General features: G+C 37.6%; 1 protein-coding gene across 1 annotated transcript in view; it reads left to right on the top strand.

Annotated features, from left to right (window-relative positions):
- Window positions 1-23,795, top strand: part of WWC2 (WW and C2 domain containing 2) — a 100,620-nt gene that overhangs the window by 28,816 nt on the left and 48,009 nt on the right. Inside the window, exons 3-5 of the mRNA XM_026846991.1 lie at window positions 6,470-6,579; window positions 19,828-20,031; window positions 20,985-21,061. Coding sequence (XP_026702792.1) covers window positions 6,470-6,579; window positions 19,828-20,031; window positions 20,985-21,061 — 391 coding nt within the window. The remainder of the gene's footprint in view (window positions 1-6,469; window positions 6,580-19,827; window positions 20,032-20,984; window positions 21,062-23,795) is intronic.

Genomic DNA, 23,795 nt, shown 5'->3' with positions numbered 1-23,795 from the left:
GCATGTGTAATATGAAACAAGCAGATTAATGGTGCACAAGCTAGTGCCAATAGGCATAAAGCAGCATAATTTAATGTTATTGGGAGTTTTTCATAATTACAGAATGGGGTGACATGTCATTTGAACTACTCTTAGTAACTCTATATTGTGTAGAAAAGATAACATGCATGTTCGTGCTGCCTTTTAAATATAGGCATTGGTTGTACACTTATGAACAAGGCGTAAAGAGATGCATGACCTTACCATGTTTTATTTCACACCAGTGTTCTATAATGGACTGGCACCATGCTACTCCTTGTTTGATATGTTCTGATGTGGTACTGATGTCCACTTAGTTACTCTTTCAAAGTAATACCTCTAATAAAGTGCCAGTATATCTTAATAATACCCTTATTAAAAGAGATCGTACTTAAGTAATGCAAAGGTTGTACATAATGTGTTGGCCTCGTATCTGAATGGGAGGTACTACTGTGTTAAGAATATGGTGTTTAGAAGCTGAAGTCCTGTCAACAGACTCACGAATGAGCTTTTTCAAGAGGAGAGAGATTGTACCTGGCGTTTGCTAGTTTATAGAATTGAATGAACAAAGGCTATGGCAAAAAGGTGTTCTATGGGCATGTACATGCTGCTGCTTTCTACAGGTTCAGTTACCACTTTCAAAAGTTAAGAAATTGATATCAGTATTATTAATAGAAAGTAAATGCATTTTGTGGCAGCTTCAGCCACTGTAATTTGTAGAAGAGAAAATTCTCTTCCTGATGTAATGTAATTTTCATGCTATTAATGGATACTGAGATCAGCCATATGGAGTAGCAGTGCCTCTCTTTAACTCTGACCTGCAATGTGGAGCTACAGCTTGGTCTCGTTTGCATTCTATATGCACTCTGTCTACTGCCTGGTATAGTATTCATCCCGCTTAAATTTAGTTGCCTTGCATTCAGACTTCTGTAGTCATTAGAAAAACAGGGAAACCTTCAGTGTGATTCATCTTCAGTCTAAATAGATATGGTGAATCAGCTTCTCTAGGGAACCTAAAGGAGTAATTCAGGTTAAATAACTTTTGAAGTTAATGAGTTGAATTACACACCTGAGTTTTCTATAAGAAATCCATCTTTGGTGCCTGAAGTGAGTAGAATCCGTGTTTGGGAGGATATTTGGGGTGGGATTCAAAGACACGTTTATAGATCCTTTGAAGTCACAATGCCTATAGCATTAACTAGAAAGCTGGGGAAGAATTGATTCTAAGATCTGACCTGAGCACTAAATTCAGGAATTCTAGTGAGGAATTTAGAACATTCCTCTTCTCTTTATACGTTTCTTTCCCTGACCAGTTGATTTAAATTTTTACATTTGCTGGTCTTGAGCTACTGGATCAAAATAAGAGTTAAATACTTTCATTCATCCTTTTGCAAAATAAGAAATTAGCTGTTGCTGGTCATATGTTCCTGTTATGTGTCATTGTGTTAACTGAAAATATTTGTGGGGAAGTGCTCAGAGGAAATTTTGTGTTACTGTTGTATTGTGTTATTGGTAAGTCATCTGTACACCCTTCTGTAATGGTGTATGTAGTTAAATGAGCTAGATTCCAGGTAAGTGTGCATGTAGTCCATCCATCATTGGGTTTCTTCTGTTATGTTTTGATAGATGCTCATTCCTGCACATCGAAATAGTAATTCAGGTTTTGTCTTCTCAGTTCCTAATGTGTGGAGAAGAGGTATATTTTTCAGAATGGTTTCTGTCTAGAAAAAGTACTAGCAAGTACTGCATTGTAAGAGAAAATAAATAATGTGAAACATACACCATTATATATGAGAACGAATGGGTGTGAAATTTAATGAATGCAACGTGTAAGTGTCACACAAGATCTTGCTACATGGCAAAGAACATCAAGTCATCTTGGGTAGGGATAGTTGAGATTTGGAGAAAGTTTTCAAATGTGTGTTGAAGCTGAGCATAGAAGTTGAGCATTGGCCCTACTTACAGTTGAATTCAGAACTCCCAGTTCTTGACTCCAGGACAAGCATCACACAGCAAAGGAGGTATTCTTTGAAGTGATTTTGAAAGAGATTGAGATGAACCTGTTCATAATTCTCAGGTATTTATGTACCTCAGAAATGGGGTGAGGAATGGGACTGGGGGTGTGTTTCTCTTCCCACTCCTCTCTGTCCCGCCCATGTTCTCTGAGATCTGCCTACTGTAACCTTCTGTAAACTTTCTCTCTTCCTCAAACCACCACATATATTATAAATCACAATAAGTCAGTCTTACAAAATTGATGCAAATAGTTATATTTGGGCAAAACATGTCAGGCTGTACTTCAGAGTCCCTCAGGTAGTCCTTCAGAGTGTGGATAAAATCAGGTCTTGAAGTATGCTAAGGAGGTCAGTGATACTGGTATCAGCTGAGTTTAGAAGAAAGCAAAGACCAAACTCCAGAGTTTCCTATTGATAAAGCAGAGTCCAAATTATAATATGGATAACCTCTGGTTCAGTGTTACAATTGATTTAATCCTGAATGGATTTGGAGAAAAAAGGAGTCAAGAGAAGGAATGAAGCAGAATGCAGCATTACCCTTGCATAGAATGACGTGTTGAAAATTGTGTGTGTGTGCGTGTATGTATATACATAAATATGATACATGTTTTTAAAAACAAGCACATCGATAATCTTAGATCATAGAAGTGTGAAATACTATGGGCTTTCTATAGCTTGGCAGAAATATAGTATTTACTATTATGTATGTAGGGTTTTTTGGTGGGTTTTTTGGTGGTTGGTTTTTTTTTGGTGGACCCTGACCTTTTCTTCTATGTATTTTTGTGATCTAGGGAGTATGTCAAGCAAGAAAGTTGTCCAAATGGAACAATACTACACTGACAATCCACCAGTCTCTAGTTACAGTTCCATTTTACAGTATTATCAGCCTCTTTATTTAGATGTATATTATAGGCATGGGTGCAGATGCAATAGCAACTGTTAATGTCTCATATATCATTGTAGAATCTACTTTTTAAGATTTTAGTTCACTTTGAAAGCTTTAAAGAAAAATGTAAATTTGAGGTGGTAATACAGCTTCTCAGTTTGTAAGTTGTATTTGTCTTCTGGGTTTCCCAGGGCATCTGTGAAGTGATTGGCAATAACATAATTATGTACTGTTTACATAATGGAATTACAGAATGCTTCCTTGTCCAGGGAGTGTCCAGGTAGCACGCTTCAATCCATATACTGAAATGGGAGTGTTGCAGCCATATAAGGTTGAGTACATAATGTTATATATGAGTTAAAGGCTAATAAATTAGCCTTCACTTGGAAGGAGTTCTTGAAGGTTAAAAAAAAAAAAAGTGCCCATAGGTGAGAATACTTGAGCTTAATGATATGCATTAAGACCCCTCACCTTTTGTTATCTAATTAAACTTTATAATATACTAAATGTGGACTTTAAAGTCATCCTTTTTAGAGTATTGGCATTCTTTTAAGAATATATAAATTGATGATGACAAACTGAAAAAGTATTATAAACTACCTCAGAATGTCAGTACCCTGAGACACAGCACTTAATCCTCTATCATGGTGCAATAAACCTCATTTTTCTTGGGTCAGGGTTAATGTATGTAATGGCAGTCTGTCTATCATATGTTATTATGTCACAGGTAATGATCTTCACACAGACAAGATTCCTTCAGTCCTTGCTCCTAGGTATTATCTCCTTTCCAATTACATCTCGTTAGCTCTCCTTGCTTTCAACTTTTGTCTTGCAAATTTTCTCTTGCATGTTACTTCATGTCATGTTAATCTCATCAATTTGCCATACATATTTTGAAAGTAGATACTGTTTATGTTGAGACAGTTGTGAGGGCCCTACACAGTCTGATACCACCTTGTGCTGATTGCTGCTCAATTTTAAAAGTCTATCTCGGGCTCAAAAATCTTGTGCAATTAAAAGACTGGAACAAAAAAGAGAGTCATGGAGATGTAACACACTTAAGTAATTGTGATCCTATTATCCAAACATTTTCATGTTTTAAAACTCTACTCAGGAGCAGTTCTCCTGACGTACTTCAGATCTTAAGGCTGTGATGTCCAAGAATGATCCAGCAGAGCAGAATTCATAAAATAATTTGTCCAGTACTGCCTGTGTTCCAGGACCTCTGTCTCCCTCTTCTTTTGTTTAAGGTCCAGAGCGGGTCATTTAAGTACTTTTCCAGTTTTTTAGTGTTGTTTTAATTTATGGAGTGTCTGGGTTGAGAAGAGCGGCTGCTATTCATTCTCACGGTGTCCGATTTCTGACAGGTGATAACACCTGGACAAAACATCCACATGGCCAGAGTGGTCTGCAGTCTAACCTTCAGAATGCACTATAATAGTAAGAAGTTAGTATTTGATTAAAAATAAAATTGGTGTGGAGTGCAGATTAAAAGGCAGGATAGTACTGTGTTCATATCCTTCCTGTAGAGGTGGTTTAAAAATCGCATCTTGTGATTGTTGGTAACTGTGGTGTGTATTTTTGCTGAAAGTATTAAATCTTTATGCAGAGTTCTAAGTGAATTAGAGATCATCTGGCCATGTTTATATGAGTTTGTTATGATCCCAACTCTGCTATATGGGATTTCAAATATTTTCTTCTACTTGAGCGACGAGTTGTGTTTTGAGTTAATATTACAACATTAAGGCAAAGAATGACGTTGAACTATGATATTTTTTTTAATCATTTTAAGAAATCTTCTGAAAATCCACATCTGTAATCTAATTTGAGGCAGGACTTTGGTTCACATGATTAACCAAACCCACCAAAGGGCTGTTGCTTTTATGTGATTGATGCTTCCTCTGAGCAGTAGTGGCCTGGGAACTCTCTGACATGGGTACCCTGTGTTCACTCTGCTGCGTGCTGTGGACAGCCTGGCTGAACTGTGATTGTGTTTTATCCTGACTTTTAAAAGGCTTCTCCTGTTTTCCTAAGAGCCATCTCTTTCTGTCTAGCTGTTACTATTTGCAAACAAAACTAATTTTTGAAGTAATGCTGTATGTTGTAAGCTTTGGAGAAACGTGAGAAAGTGGATTCATGCTTACAATTAAAAAAATAAATCTGTCTATACTCTGCAGAGATTTTGGATCTTAAGAACTTGGTTCTGTGTAATTTCTGCAACCCTAGTTTGGAGGACTAAAGTGTTGCCCTTACTAAAGAATTGATAGGTCAGATCCATCAGTAGTAATAATATATTTGTTGGACAATGATTTCTAAATCAAACCTGTGCTCAAATTTCTATTTTCTCAGCTGTAAAAAAAAAAAATTAATTCAATAGTTTTGTGTAGCATTTTCTATACAAAAAAGCTCATTCATTTTGTAGAAAGTAAAACGTACTATTCTCTTTCATTTCTCACAAAAATGTTGATAAACCAGTTTCTTTTGGTCAGAAACTAATTGAAGAAAAAAATACAGAAACAAAAAAGCTTATGTGAATTAGTCTTAGCTTTTTATACAGAATTTTAATGATGAGATGAAAAAACAGTCTTGGGTGATAGAACTTAAGCAGCAGTGAGTAAAGGAGAGGTGATGCTCATGTGTCCCACAAGCTGCCCTTGGTAATCTTACTCGGAGGATTTTTTATTTAAACTCTGGCTGTGTACTAATCTTATTGTCACTGTGGTGACAGTAAAAACTTAATTATCTTGTTCTTCCTATTAAATATGTCAGTATATCAGACATGGTATTTGTCTGTGGGTCTATCAATAGGAAATTCTACTTTTTTTTTTTTTTTTAAAAAAAAGGCAAAAATATGATGTAAAGCTTTGCTCAGCCTCAGTTGAAAAAGAGCCCATGTATTATTATCAAAGTATTTCTTGTAACAAATAGGCACTCCATTAAAAAAATTTAAAACTTAGTCTTCCAAAAAGGCACCATATGAACATCTGAAGGCCTATTAAATGTTACTTATAAAATGCCTACTCCATGCACTCCTTGTCCACACTGCTGCTTATTTTATTCAAGTATGTGGATTTGTAAGAGCAGCTAACTGCATCTTAGATGGTTGTGTGGTCTTTTGTGAGTATCCTGTCTGTGGTCATTAGAGAAAATGACCTTGAAATCTTGAACTCTCATCACAGACTAGGGTAAGTGTTCCGTTCTTCTGGGGACAAATGGGAGTGTAGATTTTATTTTTTTTTTTGTCTTGTACAAGCTATTGGTTATTTTGTAATTCTAAACTGTCAAATATGGAAGATGCTGTGAATTTCTCTCTTGAATGTCTGTACTGAAAAATGTCTGCAATGACTTATATTATGTTCTTGGAGTTAATTCAGAAGGATGCAATAGGGGAAAAAACAAGAGCCTAAACTTTAAGATGGAGAAAACAACTTACTTTCCTTTCTTCCTGCTATATTTCTTTGCTTCTGTCATAATAGGAATGAATATGAATAACAAATATATGTATGGAAGAGAGAAAAGCTATACCGTTAACTTGTTTCTTTGGTTTTAGGTTAACAAAGCCCTTGTCATTTGCGGATTGTGTTGGGGATGAGCTGCCATGGGGATGGGAAGCTGCATATGATCCTCAGATTGGTGTATACTATATTGATCACATCAACCGTAAGTGTTTTTCAGTTTGCAATATCGGTTATATAAGAAGGCTCATTTTGATTAGACTTTTCTGAGAAGAAAAGCATGACTGGGAGTAGGGAAAGATTTCTTGTGAGAAAAGTGCAGTTAAAGTAACAATTTTTGACTTTCAGTAGACAAATTATCCCATTTGTCTGCATGGTTTGTTGGGGATTGTTGCAGATGTATTATAGCTGGCTCAGAATTATTCATATAACTCTTCATCTTTTTCTGTGGAAGAAGTCCATGTAATGTGTAGCAAATAAAGGTGGTTTACATCTATTGATATCTGTGAAGTGTAGGATGTTTGGCTATTAAATATTCAGCAGTGTGCACTGGAGGAGATAGTCTGATACAAGTAACAAAAACTGGCTTCCATCTAACTGCTGAAAAGAACTATTGTAGATAAGGTAGTATAGAGTGGGGGCAGGTATTTGTAACCTCATGTATGTGAAGTCTGGCAAATGTAGCGTAGTTCTAAGAATGTTGTAGAATACATTTCAGGCTATAAATAATGTTATATTTTGTAGTAATTGGTAACGAAATGGGGAATCAGAATGCTGGGGAAAATTTGCTCTTTGGTATAACATTATTGGCTTTAAAAGGCTTACAAGAAAATCTGCTGGTACAAAATGACTGCATCTGTTTCTACATGTATTTTTAATTGCATAGGAATTATGTCTACACCATGTTAAAGTATAGCAAAATTTGAAATACAATGTTTATTAGACTTACTGAAATGGATATATTCCTGAAAGCATTTCTAGCTGCTTTTTATGCGTTTATTACTTCATATGGATTGATATATTTTTCTATTTTCTCAGAAATTGTCTTTAATAACATAATAGAAGAGATTCCATTTGAGATCAATGACTGAATATAGGTGCCTGCATCTGTGCTAGCAGTGCTGTATACTTCAAAAACTGTCAGGTGTCTGTGGCCCTTTGAGATGCTTCAGGTTAGCAGAGACAACTGCACAAGGTCATGGAGAGTAAGAGACCAATGGCCTTCTGGAACAAGAGCTAGAGACAAGGCTTGTTACCCCATGGCATCTCAAATGTATGAGCAAGTAAATCAACTCTGAGATGTCTAAGTTGCTTTTGTAGTCAATAGCTATCTACTCATTACAGTGAATGTAATGTAAACTTCAACTGCTTTGAAGATGAGCTGATGTAAGCTCCTTTAGGTTGGACTGAAATTCTCATAACTAGAATGGGACATATTAGATATCTACTGTTCTTATTGAACACCTAATAGACAGATAGACACCTAATCTTGAACTGAATCCCATTCAATAACCTCACTTGGACTTTTATAGCCCTGCTTTATTGGAGTAACAATGTGTCCTCTGATCTGATTCATTCCCAAATTTTCAAAAATAGGGATATACTTGATTGAATTCAAAAGGTGAAGAAAGTAAAGGATTTGCTTCTCAATCTAAATGTCTTTAACTTCTGCTTTGGCCAAAACTATAAAACTTAAAGCTATAAAACTTTGAGAGGCAGTCTTCATTTCTGGGTTGTTTGAAAGTGCTTTCAGATCACTGCTCTGACAATTGTGTTCTTTTATTTCATGCCTGCTCAAAAATTGTAATCCGTTCCAAAAATCTCAGTCTTGTACCTTAGTTGCTTTTTTCCCTTTTTCAGAAAGAGATTAAATTTTTTTCTTTACTTTTAAGTGCTATTTCTGTACGTTGAAGGTCAATTCCTGAATATTATAAGCTGTTCATGGGTTGAAGTTCTGTTTCACACACATCTAAGATGTTGAGGCTTGGACTGTCTTGGAACTCTCTTGAAAATTGTTAGTATACTGCAAACACTAATGCTTCCACTTAATAGAGAATAGTTGTGTATATCCATTTCTACAGTTGCCTTTCTGTGGCTGGGACAAATAAGTATGATTATGTAGGTTTCTTTATGTTAATGCATATGATGGATGACAAAAAGGTGTACTTTGGACATGAAGTGTTTTCCATCCATTGTTCAGTAGTGCATTTGGTTCCTGTTATATTAATACATGTGTTGCTTTGTAGCAGTTTCACTGAAACTTCTTACTTTGTAGAGTGGTACATTTGAGTTTTGTACACTGTATTTTGCACAGTATTTTGATGAGAGTACTCTTAATTTGCTGGGAGGTAAACTGCCTAAGAATCTTCTAAGTAGGTCATTTGTTTAACGTGCCAAATATGGAGATTATAAATTCATCTGACTAGGGCACATGTATTGTTTTGATGCTATTGAAATCTCTAGTATGGAGGTCACTAATAACTAGGAGGGGGAAAGCCTTTCTAGAAAGCAGTTTTTGTGCCTGCTTACTGCTTTATTAGCAGTGTAATAATTCAGAGGTGTTGAATATGATTTTTGGATTTTAACTGTTAAAATTGGTTGTGTTAGAACAGGGAAAACTCCTTTACTCTTTCACCTGTATCAGTTATAATTTTGAAAACTCGTCTCTTTTACTGGACAAAGAAGCCCAATGAAGGAGAAGAACTGTACCCACTGCTAGGAGGAGGACCAAATGGATAGATGCCTGAAAAACAGCTTGGATAAAGCAGAATTTCAGAACCCATAAATGGCATCTTGAGGGATAGTATCCTGGGAAGAAATCTGCTCCCATGTGTTAGGTAGGGAGAGGTGACTAAAGATGTTTCATGTTCACTACATTCTGGCTGGATTTATTTCAGCAAAATGTTTGAGGGAAGGCCCATTGATTCTCTCTCTTCTTGCATCCCATAATTAATTATTCTGAAAAGCTTCTCTATTATCTGTCCTATTTTTCATTTCTTTTTCTGGTATTGTTCCTATTGTGTGCCTCTACATTTGATACCACTCTGAAGTTTCAGGTTGTCCACAGGACTTTGGAGTTGCTGTAGTAAAACTGACCAGTCTTGTTAAATTTCTCGTGCCAACCCAATAACCTGTGAGCAGCAGGCTAGACCTTAACACAGTAGACTGTAAACTCAGGTGGTCTTACTCATGGCTGTTCCTTCCTTTTCTGTTAAAAACTCAAGGTTGAAAATGTTAAGGATGGAATTTCCATTGGTGGTCAGTGCAGGACTTAGTTTGCTCCTCTTGAAGGATGGATATTGGCAAAAATCCCAGTGATTTCAAGAAAGCGCTATTAGGCTGAACCATGCAAAGTTCTGAAAAATCTACCAAATTTCTATGATGCCAATTTTTCAAAAGCTATTTAAATCAATATATCGTAAAAAAAAAAAAATCCCCATCTGTGTGATTATCTTAGTCCTTTACCTTCCTCTGCAAACCTGAGAAAAGCCTACTTTCCCTAACTGCCAGTGGAAACTCAGCCTCTCCTCCACAAAGGGATAGGAGTTGGCTGTGAGCAGTCTGCAATTGTAAAACTCCCCCAGACTTGAGGAACTTTATTTTGGTATCAATATGTTTAAGTATAATTGGTTTTATTATCATCATCACACATTTTCTATAATTTTATATATTTTAATGAGGTTTTTTTCAAATGCATTTTGGTTTTTTTCTAGCTCTTACTGATTGCCTTAGAGCTTTCTCATGATCCTTTTGGATGATGTAACCCACTTTGAGAAAAATTGACTGAGGTCATTACTTAATGAATATATTACCACAATTAGGAGTTTTAATGTGATGCTTTCAGCTTCAAGGGAGACCACATTAGAGCCATCTGGCAAGGCAGAACATGCCTATGATGTGGGTAGCTAATACTGTAAGAGCCTAAATACTTACCCTGTGCTTCAGTTAGCACCCTTTGTTAGAGGGATGACTGAAGGAATATTATTTGGTGGTCAGGGACCAAGGTGTTTCTTTTGTGCAGGATCCTTCTTACTGTGGTTTGAGAGAGTCCTAAGATTTCGTAGCTTATGCTGTTCACTCTTACAATTGTTAGTACATATATATACTTGTGTATTTATCTACCTCAGCTAATTTGCTAACATTTACTAATTTTGTTAAATAACACGGTTAGGATCTCAAGGAAATACCAAAAAGAACACAAACCTGTTACTCCATTTTATTTCATATATCTACAGGCAAAGTCATCACTTCCAAATTTTGCCAATTCATCTACAGGGTTTTCAACATCAGGTGCTAAGTGGCTGAGATGCAAACATTTATGCTTTTAGAGCTTGATTGGCAAACACTTTAAAGCTGATATAATCTCTGAAAGAATTGGTCCTGCTCTATTGCTACCTCTGGCCTTTTGTTCTGTCCCTGCAATGTTTTTGCTTATACTGGCATGAACGTTTGCATGGCCAGACAGTGAATCAGATCAAGGGGCTGATTCAAGTTGAAAATAATCCGGTATGGGAAAAAAAAAAGAGTTACTATTCTCCTTTCCACACCCGTATTTATGCAAGCAAGAGAGGGAAGGTGACCTGAGGATATGAATGAACAGTCAGGTGGAAGAGACAGGGGGCAGCTGCTTTACATGGTAGCACTGGTTAAAGGTATTTTGAAATGACACCCTTGAACTTTCATCTGTTCTGTGCCCTGTGCAGGCTTGCCAGGAAGCAGTTTTGATTCTGAGGCTGTGATTTCCAGGTGTGCTTCTTGGGTGGTGGTGGCAGCTGAGGTAGCAGTTATTGCTCTGGTTCCTGCCCCCTCATTGTGTCAGTGTGAGGATATGTAGTGAGCACAAGACAACCAGGAAGCACTCTGTTCCTGAGATGGGTGAGTTGTTTTCCCCCACTTCCTTTTCCTTCCTCAGGCTGCTCAGGTTTTCTGATCCAGATCTTTGGTTGGGATGTGTGTAGATGAACAGCTGTGGGGTTAATGGGAGCAAGAAAAGGAGACTTATACTTCTGGTTTGACATGAATAGTCTGAGGGAATTCTGGGCAGGGACTAGTTCTGCCTTGCCTTCCACACCCTACCTATTCCTAAATATTTTATGCCGTTTACTTCTAGTTCTTATTTTCAGGCTCAGGAATAACCAATGAAGTGATAGTGATAGTTTTCTTCATTGTACTGATCTAGTTAATCTATAAATCTAATCTGATGTTAGTAATGTTTAGTGGCAAAGGTAACAGAAAGGAATAGCAGACAGTATTTAGAAGGTAAGGATGAGAAAGAATAGCTACTCCTAGCCCAGTAGTGTTTCAGACCATCATATCACTTTCTTTTGGCCACTCTCTACTTTGTATTCAATATGATGATTTTTCTCCTTTCCTCCACCACAGCACTTTTCTTCAAAACAGAGTTGGACATCTAGCTTCAGTGTTTCTGCAGCTCCTCTCTACTTAGTTTTAATTGTCCACTTTGGAAGCATGAATGCACCTTTTCCAGAGACAGCTTTCTACCCCTGTTTCATCTACAGAGAAAAAAGTTGAGTCAGAGTGATGCTAAAATATCAGGAAGCGTAGAGGTAGAGAGATTTCTGTCTGCTTAGCTTGAGAATAGAATTAATGGGAGGTCCCTATTTCCTTGCTTGGTTTCCTTAAAATTTCACAGCCTAGCTGTTTACCTACTCTGTTTGACACTTATAACACACTTATTTTCATTACGAGTATCTATTTCTTGTTGAAATCTTACAGACTTCCATGCTAGTTTACACCTGTGCAACTGGTTTTATCTAACACAAGGATTTTTGTGAATAGACTGACTCTTCTCTGCTCCAGCCCGGGACTCTAGTGTAACCCGCATCTATGAAAGTATGCCAGACTGTATTTTCAGACAAGGAAATAATCTTAAAATCCCACCATGAGTCTGAAGTTGCCATTATCTTGAGACAGTCAAATGATGTGTCGTGATCAGTGCTGATCAAACAGTCACGTGCATCATCGTCATCTAAGGAAGTGGTGACATGCAAGCATTTGGGAGACAATTGTGAAGACTCTTTACTGTCAGCAAACTCACATGATGGAAACCCAAGTGCAGTATATCTTACCTTTAATCTTATTTAGAGGTGGTAGATACCTTCTCTGTGCCCTGGCTATAGGAAGAGATTAATCTAGTACATGCTGGCTACAGAAGGAGGGCTTCAGCAATGAAGGCTCTGATTAAAGATGAGTTCAGCTGCTGACTGTTAAGTAAAGATCATACTTGCATGTTTTTCTTATGTCTTAGTTCTGATAGCCATAGCAGTAGAACATTACCTACTTACTGAATAATGTAGAGCAAAATGCTCCAAGTTTCTACTGCATTTGACTGAGATATACAAGCGTATTCTACCCAATATCTAGAGGAAACTAATGTGCCATAAGGATAACATTTTCAATATTCATAAAAATCTCTGAATAAATATTTTTTGGAAACCTGCTCATGCTTGCACAGTGTAGCTAGGAAATGTTCTCATTTTCTCTCATTACTCAAATTCGAGCACAGAATTATTTTATGAGAAAGTGAAGAAGGTGTCTGGAAGAAAGAAATCATTTTTTGTGTGCAAGTCTATGGCAGGAAACAAACTGTAGACAGCTCAGTTCCAAACATACTCTGAATAACCTAATTTTCCTCCATATTTCTCTTTAGAACCCATATTCCATCTTATTACTTGGTAGAATGTGATTTTCTTTGAGTACCCAGCAATATGTTAGATCATTTTGAAGACACTGTATATGTCATTTTGTTGGTCTGCACGGTCTTACTGAAACTGCTCTCTCTATAATGTGCTATTCTTTATTTTTATGTACCTGTTGAACAAATATATCAGCATTGAAATGATGTAATATTTGTTTGTGAATTCTTCCTCAAGTTTTGGTGTACAAATTGCTTTTCTTGTTGTTTGAGCTTGAATTGTAAGTATTTTTAAAAGGGGGGGGGGAATGAGAAGAAAAAAATACATTCAGAACGCCTCTGGTATGTAAAAAATAAAGTGCATTCCTTAAACCAGTCTAGTAACACTTACTTTTTCTTCCTGAAACGAGCACTAGTGCATTTGCTTCTTTGCTGGCCATTAAGACTTCATTTCAGTTGCCTGCAATATTTGTTAGCCAGTTGAAGTACAATGAAGTAATATTTTTTTTTTTTTTTTTTTTTCTAAGTGTATTTTTGTCTGATTGCGGGCAAAAGTACTGGAGATTTGAAAGCCAGTTTGTTTATAAAGAAATGTGGGGTATACTTGTAGAATAAACATATCTATGGTGATTATGTAATGTTGTTGATAAAATTGCTTTCACCACCCAGCACTAAGCTAACTTGCGTTATCCTGTGATGGTTGATACCAGACACCGTTTTTCTTCAGATGTTATGTGTCAAAGGGTTGTTGTTGATTTTGTTTGTGTCATCTTGAAACATTTTTGTGTGAGATACCATTGAAATCTTTATTCTCCTTTGCTGGCTCCATTTTGGCTTGTCTGCAGCCCTTTTCTGGGGGCTTGCCCTCAGTATGTGTTACATTGATTTCCAGGTATCCCTTCCTTCTCAAAACACCTCTGCTGAGTAGGATGTAATCCTACCCCAGCAAAAGCATGAGGGGCTGTTCAAAAACCAATCTAGATTTAGCCTGGGCACTTTCTTCAGCCACTGGGGATCAGAAGCACCAGTGATGAGGGATCCTGAGTGTAGTCAGCTGTTGGGTGTGGGTCTTTGAAGCCTGTGTTTATTCTCATGAGGGTGGGGTTCTGCTTGGTTGGAGGTACAGTAGTCCTGCAATTGTTAGGCAAGATAACCAGAGATGTCAGGTGTAACAGAGTTATCTTTTGATTGCTTACTATTTCAGGCAGAGAAGCTGCCACCCTGACACAGTATCTAGCTGAGTTGTGACATGGTGCAGCCCAGAGCACAGCTGTCAGTGTGAGGCACACTTCTGCATCAGTCAGAACTACCCTCTCTTTTCAAGGCTCAGCCACTGCAGTTTTGCCACTGTTTCTCTCATATTGTACCCCTGTTTTCCAAGTCTGGAAACTTTCTTGTAAGTTAGTATATGAGGGAGAAGACACATGATATTGATGAGTAGATCCATACTTAAGATTCTAATGGAAGGCTGAATCCCTAAGTAGGCTTGCTGCTGCCAAAAAAAGGATGTCTGGTTCTTCCCCAGCTGGGGTCCTCTTTATACTGGCTTGTTGGACCTTTGGTAACATGACACAACTCACCTAAGCTGCCAGAACATGATGTGTCTGCTTTCATGTTGTCTTTTGGAGCCAGTGAGTGTTTGGGTAGGTTTAGTATGTTGAATAGACTTTGTGTTGAGTGAGCACCAGCGGCTGTGCAGAACAGAACGTGTGAATGCGTAACATTAGGGAATGCAGGTTGAGGTGACATCGTGGAAACCATTGCTGCCAAAAAGGAGGGCTGTTACAGCAGCTCCAGCTCCTCTAAGAGCACACAACTCCCCCTTGCTCTCCTGCCTTCAGATCTTGGGTTTCTGGTCCTCATTTCTAGCCAGGTCAACTAGTTTCCCTTGGAATAACCTTTCTTCTGAGATGGTGATTCTGCTGTATTTACAAACTGGAATAATATGGGCATGTGTGTAAACAGATGAGAGTTCGCTCTTCAGGATGAAAAGCATAATGTTGCAGTTTTGTCTCCTCTTGCTATGTATGTGTCCTTCTCAAATAGCAATCTGTCATCTCTGGCATTTTTTTTAGTGGGACCCCCTGAGAGTACTTGTTCTCTGTGTTGCCTAAATGCAGCATGTCTGACAGAATATAGCTTACATGTGTGTCATTCTAGAGCAAAGCAATGCTATTATTACTTTGTTTGGCAAGGGGAGATTTTGGAAAACTATTGCTTCCACATATTGTTAATCCTGTAGTAAAAATGTCCAGTTCTCTCATGCCTAGCTGTAGAGCATCAGGGAGCTATTCCTTTCCCTGTGGGATTTTCTAGTGGGATTTTAATTTCATGTATTTTAGGGAAATACGATCTACTGCTGATAAGGTAATAGTTTCCTTCTGTTCAAGTAGACTGTAAAATTTGGCAGAGCTTCTTGATAGCAGACAGGAACATAACATATGAAAATATCTCATTTTAAAATAATTGTATGCCTGACTATTGCATGTATCCTACATATATTATCTACCTTATGTATAATTACACGGAGCATGCATAACGTTGCTGCCCTTGAAGAAGTTCTAGCCAAAGAAATAAACAAAACTCTCAAGGCTTAAAGTCAATCCTGTCATTTTGGTTTGGAATTATTGTTTGGGCCAAATATTTCTGCGAAGTGCATCAAACCTGTCTGGCAGTGAGCCAGGAGGAGTGCATTTCATGAATAGCAGTATGATTAACACCAGTGCAGCTTCCTCTTCTGTGTTACAGAGCTGTCATCATTTCAGTGCACAGGAATGTCTTTGGGTGGAGTGTGCCATCCTGCCGCTTGTACAGTTCCGCTGGGCAAGACCACAAGTATTTTCTGTCTCACAGAATTTCCCCCCTAGTGTGGTATTCACTCAGATCTTTAAAAACAGGAGGAAATAAATTGCTTGTTTATAATTTTTTATAAATTTATTAACTACATATTTGCACTACTCTGTTTAAGGTTAAATTAATTGGTTTTTAAATCAAGATCTCTTAATAGAATTAATTTTGATTTGCAAGTTGCTTTGCCAAATGACACCTAAAACCAAGTCAGATTAGGAATGTGTAACCTGAATATTAGGCACACCACCACTCTCCTCATTCTGCTACTATAGGTCGTTATTTTGCATTGTGATTGGACAGAGCAAGCTGATATCTAAAGATTTTTTTTTTAATCTAAGAAGTGCTCTTGATAGAGCCTGTTGTGCAACTCCTAGATGTTCAAATACCCATTTTAAGGAGATTCCTTTGGCTCCTATCTTAGTTTATGCCATGGAAAATGATGGCCAGTATATCTTTTTCATTCTCTATACAAGAAACAGTTGAACTCTTGAATTTAATGATCTGGTAATGCATAAAGTGTTGGAGAGATTGTGCCGGGGGGGGATAGTTTGTTCGTTGTCCAGTGCTGATGATTGAAGTCCAGTTAGCATTTTCTGTAACAGATACAACCCAACAGCTCTGTCTAGTATTCATAACCAGTGCTTACTCCTCACTTGAGCAGCAGAAGTAACATCTGCTTATCTGTCTAGCTGGCAATCCATTTGCTGCATGACTCATCTCTTTCTGCAGACAAGGTTGTAAGGCATCCTGTTGCAGTCACCAGTGGAAGCATTCATCTACCCTGAAAAAGGAATGAGATTTCCCAAGTTTTTTTTATGTCAGCTGTTGAATAGTAAGGGTAGGAAAATGTTTGGATGTTCTTTGTGGTTTAAATCTCACTCTTTGGTTTAAGCATAAGGAGCTTCACATCTCATTTTGAAATGTTCAGCAAGTTGTTCCCTCCATGACATGAAACTATCCCAATAATATTCTTCTGTATACAAGTTTGACCTTAACAGCAGGTGCTTAAACATTCTCATCAAAGGAAAAAAGTCCTTATCTTTGTGAGGCTTTACTCTGAGAAGTATAAATATTTGGTTTTGAAAGAACTCTGATTTTTAAAAAAATTTATTGGCTTTTGGAAGGTACATGTGCTCAAATGAACATACTTTTCAAACTGCAGCACTACAGTACCTGTATACACATATACGTGTGTGTGTGTAATGTTATATATATATATATATATATATATATATATATATATATGAACAACTTGCCACATGAGTGATACCCTTTTCTGACTTTTCCACTTTCTAATATTTAAGAAGACAGAGTGAAAAATACTGCTTGGTAAAAGTTGAGTAACAATTCTGGGATAGTCATTCCAGTACTGCTTTGCTTTTTCCAGGATTATGTTTTTTCCCAGCTGAGTGTTTGTTCTGTGATACCTGCAGGTAGAATTGGCTCAGAATAATTTGAGCAGTGAATGTACCTACACAGGCAAATACCCAAACCTCCCTCACTGTGCTAAAGTTAGCGTGCAATTTTTAAAATGCAGGGTCACCTTTAACTGGTTTATGATTATCAGTATAAAAGATGTTAGCTCGTTTAATCATAGTATTGTTTTGCACATGCAGCTTGGAGAGGCAAAAAGAAAATGTTTGATTGTCAGCAATACAAAATAATCTGCTGTTGATCAGTTTTGTCCTTCTCTTGCAGTCACAAGGACAGGGCATCTGTAGGCCACTTTCAGAACTCTGCAGGCTACATTTGGTCTTTAGGCTGCATGTTGAGCAATCCTCACTTAAAACCTACAAGGCAATTACCTACAACATGCTCAAAGATGAGGCCTTCCAATCTTTTAAGATTATTCGGTGGCTGCTGGTTGCACTCTTAAAACACAATCACATCATTACATTCTTCTAAAAAACGAACGTAACGGCATTTATCCTATTTGATCATTGACCCATGAGAATCCTGCTTCATGCTCTTCATCCTGCTTCACAAAACAGGACAACTCTGGAAACCAGCTCTTCTTATCTTGTGTAAATAACTGTGAATGTGGAGGTGTGTTAAAGCACAGCAGCAATAAGTGGCCATAGATAGGGACATGTGTTGACCGTTTAGGAGAGAAAAGGTATTGATTTGCTGCTTTTGTGTGCCTGATATTTTTGTGGAAAAGAGCAGCTGGCTATAGAGATGGGTGTGTGGGTGTGGGGGGGTGTGTGTGTGGGGGTGTGTGTGTGTGTGTGTGTGTGTGTGTCTGTAGCTATAGTTATTTTCTTGGAGAGAGTGTTCCTGTTGGAGTTATTGGAAAACAAACTGTCTAAAGCTTCTCTGCTTTAATCTGCTATGCACCACACTTGGGTTTATGTGATTTATGCTCTTTATGCATCCGTTGTGCACTCTAAGAAATACCTTTCCAAAGTATAAATACTGTCATGTTTGTAAGTGGTGGAGGAGAGGGTTTTATATGTATTTGTTTTTAAAAGCAGCAGTTCCATAGGCATTGTCAGTTTGGGATTCTACATGATTAGGATGCTGCTTTCTCTTTGCATGTCTTTTTATGTGATATTAGCACCAAAAAAGGCTTTTGAAAAACTGGTAGTCAGTGAGTATGGTAAATTGTTCTTACCCAGAATTTGTCCTGATTAGCTTTTGCTGTTACAAAATCTGTTTTCATATATGGAGTTGAAAGAGAGCCCTCTCCCCAGGAGTGTACTTCAGCTACAGTTTAGAGCAGTCAGATTGGTTCTGCTGCAGTTCTGTTTTCCCCCTATGTCCTCAGCCATGTGCTCCTGTTTTTTCCCCCCGTGCATTGGTTCTCACAGTAAAGCAACTCAGAGAACTAAGTGGCAGAAATCTAATCCAGAGAATAAACTTTCCTCCATCTTTTTTCAGCAAAATTCCGAATTAAATTCTTTGCACAGAAATACTTTAGTGTTGAATGTTACATTCTAACTATGTAGATCTATGTAGATTTATAGTATGTAACTTCAAAGGAAAATGCAGTGTAAAGTATCTTAAAACATACAATTAGATTGATCGCATATTTTCTTAATATGTGTGTGTGTGTATATATGTGTATATATATATATATATATATATGTATGTTATGTCTGATCATCTTCTCTTCACATTCTATTTCAAGTCTGTCTTCTGTGTGGCTACTGGAGTTAAAATGGTTGGCCTAAGCCCTTCATGAATTAAGGGCCTGTTCCAGCCTACTCATTTATATTACTTGGGAAGTCAGTGGAAAGAAGTAGACACCTCTTTTTTTTTTGGTCCCATGTATCTTGGGCACCTCTCCTTGATGAAGTGCCCTCTGAGAGTGGCCCCCTCTTAACTGACCAAAAAAAAAAAGCTGTGTCTTGGATCAGATGCCTAGCAGGAATAGAGTTAGGTGAGATGATCTGGAGAGTTAATGATCTGTTATTCAGTTACAGAGGAAAAGATAAAACTGTGTTTGTAGAGGGGAAGAAGAGAGAGAACCACTATAAAACATGAATAACATATGGCTGTAAAAATTAATGAAGTGGGGAGGAGGGGGGGTGAAAAAATATAATAGCTTAGTTTTCATTTTTGTTCAGAAATGCTTTCATTTTTTAAGGTGTCATTGAAAGACTTTATTGATCCAATTATTTCCAAATACTGTGATGCAAAAAGTAAGTTTTTCCTTGAGTCTTTAGGATGTTGCTAATTCAAGGTTGAAGATGTAGGAATGATATACATAAGCATTTACCTATTGTACCCTGATTCCTAATTTTGCAATTGATCTCTTAAATACTGTTTCTTACACACGCTATTGTAGCAAAGAAAAACTTACATAAAATTGAGCATCTGCTTAGTAACGAAAGACAAACTATGGTTTAGACTTCTGTAACTGTGGATTGCAGGCAGAGAAACAATTTGGCTATCAACAGATTTCAGCAGAGATCTTTTTAAATCCTTTCTTTTTCTCCTATAAAGAAACAACACAAATAGAAGATCCCAGAAAACAATGGAGGCAAGAACAAGAGAGAATGTTAAAAGATTATCTTATGATAGCCCAGGATGCTCTCAGTACTCAGAAAGAACTGTACCAGGTGAAAGAACAGAGGCTAGCACTTGCACTGGATGAGTATGTACGATTGAATGATGCCTACAAAGAAAAATCAAGCTCCCGTACAAGCTGTAAGTACAGTATGTAACTTCTTTGATCTGTGCCTTGCAGGAGTTCATGTTTCTCTTAGGATGAGTTTTCAGGGGTTGCTATGAACACCTTGTACTCTAGCATTTTAGAGATGGCATCCCTACTTTTTAAATTTATTTAATATAAAAATATTCTGTTGGAGAGAACCCTCTTCTCTCTGATACAATTGAACTCCTTTGAGCTGCAGTTTAGAGCAGTTGGCTCTGAAATCTAGTTTGTCAGAACAAAATTCTGCCAAATCTAGTTCAAAGTAAATAGGATCTCTTGCACTTCATGGCTGCATACTGAAATTACTGTACTGTGTTGACAGGTGTCTGCAATAGACCAAAAAGGGAATTTGTTGCTACTTTATAAGAATAGCATACAGTAATTTCATAGCCTGTGTGCTGTGATTGAGGTGAAGTAGAGATACATGTTACAATGCTGGGCAAGGAATTGGAATGGAGTGCTGTTAGTGGCCTGTCATTGGCCAAACATCTCTCTAGGAAGTAGACAGTGTGATAAAAGCAACATACACAACTGCGGAAGAACTGAGTGGCAGACCTCTGAGGCTTCTGAATAAATAAATAAATCTTCTTTTGCTTTCCAGAAATCTCCTTAGATATTACAAGTTCCAGGAAGAAGTGATCACAAGATGGCTCAGATAGAACAATGGGAACAGAAAGCAAGGGATAGAAAGCAGGGAGAATGAGGTGCTACTTCAGGATCCTGGGATAAGCAAAGATAGGGGAAAAAAGGGGGAAAATTTTATTGTTTATCAGTTATTGCCATCCTGCAATGCTGACTACTCTATAAAAAGGTTTTGGTTATTTTTTTAAAAAGAATTATGTTTTTCTGCACTTCGTAGTTTTTAGATCAATGTGGATTCACTGAGGGAGGGACTAATAAATGATTTAAATGTACTTAAATATTTGTCCTTTTTTGTCTTAAAAAGTGTTCTCAGGCTCCTCATCAAGCACAAAGTATGACCCTGACATTCTGAAGGCTGAAATCTCCACTACAAGATTAAGGGTGAGAATGCTTAACTCCCATTCGTTTGTATTCTGTGTGCAAAGTTTATGCTTGTAGAATAAGCAAAGCTTGAACTAGCAAATGTATCTGGGTACTGAAACCTTCTAATATTCTCATAAATACCATTCAGAGGTTTTTAATTATTTTTTAAAGCTGTCTCTTTTACTTTCAGACACATTTTGGGAAAACTTTGGCAAATATTCTAATTAGATGTGAGTTTAAATAAACCTGATATTTTCACTTGTATGTTTTTGATTTTTAAAAGGGAGAGTAAAAATCTTTAGGTAAAAATAGAGAAGTAGTAGGTCAAGGTGCGCTGCAGCCCAGGTGACTTTTTACAGAATCTGTGAGAAATACACCGTCACCTGCATGAACTGCCTCACAAATTTCTGTCGATTTAAAAACCACTTTTCAGTAATGGTGTGAAACTTCACTCTGTTTTGTCAAAATGGAACAGTTCAGATTAAGAATGAAAGTTTGTGTTTGCATTTTGTAATTGCTGATGAACAAAAATTCATTATTTGGTCAACTGTGTTCTGTATGGTCACTAACAGACTCCATATAAGGAACTTGTATTCACAGGTTCATCTCTAGTGAATTTATGCTGAATAAGGAGGAAGTGGTGTGGAAGACATTTAAAAATCTGTATCAGGAGTTCGTTTATTTAAACTATGATATATAATGCTCTGTGGATAGCCTAGGCTTTCTGTCATTACTAATGAAAAAAAATTGGGTCAAACCTTGTAGGTTAAAAAGACAGCACCTCACAGCATAGTCCTTGGATGAGGGCTGGAATACAGACTTTGCAGGAGCAGAAGCAGGACAAGCACCAGTAGTTACTCAGCTCTTCCATTGCCCCCTCCTGGTTTCCACACAGAGCAGCACTTACAGAAGGCTTCAAGAGTAACACCTTCCTTCACTTAGAGTAAGAGTTTTGATTAGGAGTCTAAACAATGTTTAAAAGGAACTGTGGAATAGCTCATTAAAATTTTAAAACCCAGTATAAATCAGGCATGGAATACACTGTAAAACTGGCATCTGGATGTTGCCTTCCTGGCTGCTTGTACACCTATTCATCCTTACCAGTCTTGACTTGTAGTCCCTTATCTTTTAAGGAGAAGGGAAGGTGGTTTATGAGAGAAATTATTTCAACTCTGGAGGAGGTGGGAGGGAAAAATTGGTAAGTTTAGTAGGGAGAATCAACAGCAGTAAGGATCCTGTCAGGAACAAGAATGAAGACAAGTCAAGACCTTCCTCCCAAAATGATCGTAGTAGTAACAGATGTTCCCTTTGGCAAGGGGATCACTAGTATATTTGGAAAATTAAATGTTGTTGAAGAATAAAACCCATGACCAAATTTAAATATAGTCACCTACAAGTCAGAGGGTAACATTCAGACATGGTCCTGTGCTCAGTTTTTCCTGTTTCTTAGCTCTGGTCGCCTCCCAGCTCAGGATGCAGAAACACTAAATCACCTCTTGGCTGCAAATCTACAGTTTGTTTGCTAAAGAGAGAGGCAGATGTGTTAACCACAGTAATTAATTTTTTGGAGCTGCTTTCCTCTCTTCATTGTTTCTTGGAGTCAAGGAGCCTAATGTCCTGCTGGATCCCATCACCAGATTTATTGGCATTACAAAGTCCAAGTTGCCCATGTGCCTAAAATAGGTGACCTGAATCTTGTCTGCAGAGTTTAGAAGGGTGCATTCCAAGAATATCTGTATCAGCATAAAGTGTGTTCATCCAAAGCCACTGGATACGAAAATCATTGAGATAAGAAAAAAGCGGAGCCCTGTGGTGCTAGGGCTGGAAAGTGGTTTTCATGGAAGATGGCAGGAGAGGTATGACTGTTAACATAGTTTACCCTTATTTGAATGTTTGAGGATGCTTGCTAATATGCCACCTTTTGGCATTTTACAGTATATGCATGCGTGATCTTAATGGGAAGCAAAGTTAGTCATTAAAAAGCTGATAGCCAGCTAGTTAAAATTTGCACATTATTTAGTGAACTATTAGGTCAGAGGTATTAAGCTTGTTTCTCTCACACTGGCTGAGGCTTACTGGTATCATCAGGTTAATGGTGGCTGGAGGGTGGGAAGTCAGCATTCAAGGAAGTTCTGAATTGGCCTTTGGCCTTTTCCTTGTTAGCTGTGCTTAATATATGTATGTGGAGCCTTCTGGGTACACAAAATGCCTGTTGCACAATAGGTCGTGAAGAAAATATGACAAATTTGGCAGCTGTTAAATGAACTAAGGAGATTCTCACAAGATTAAAATTGAAGGATCTGATCCTGCAGTGGACTTTGAGTGGGGGAATTTGGGGTCTTAATTAGTAATCAGTAAGATAATTCAAACAGTGCAAAGCATATGTGATCATAGTATGTGTTACACATATGAAGCAAATAGGGGATGCACCTTTATAAAATAACAAGGAGGGTTTTAATACTTGAGTGCTAGAAATAAAAGGAGGTTGACACAGGACCCTGCTTGAAGATGCAGTTGGAAGGAGGAAAGTGAGAGGCCTGTCAGGTGACTTAAGATGATGTGCAGAAGCAGTAGGAAGGGGCTGAAGGATAAAACAAGTGTTGTGAAAAAGAGGGAATTAAATGGAAGTTTTGAAGGAGAAGATGAGCATAAAGAATAGTTGAATGCAAGTGTGATGCAGTAAACACAGAGTCTATATTATGATGTAGTTCATGTCCTTCTAGGATAATGTGCCTAACTCACATTTCTTGAT

This window comes from Athene cunicularia, assembly GCF_003259725.1.
Source record: "Athene cunicularia isolate RWA chromosome 4 unlocalized genomic scaffold, athCun1 chr4_part1, whole genome shotgun sequence".
In the NCBI taxonomy this organism is placed as follows: domain Eukaryota; kingdom Metazoa; phylum Chordata; class Aves; order Strigiformes; family Strigidae; genus Athene; species Athene cunicularia.
Note: the sequence above shows the minus strand (reverse complement) of the source record. Positions and strands in the feature narration are given on the sequence as shown.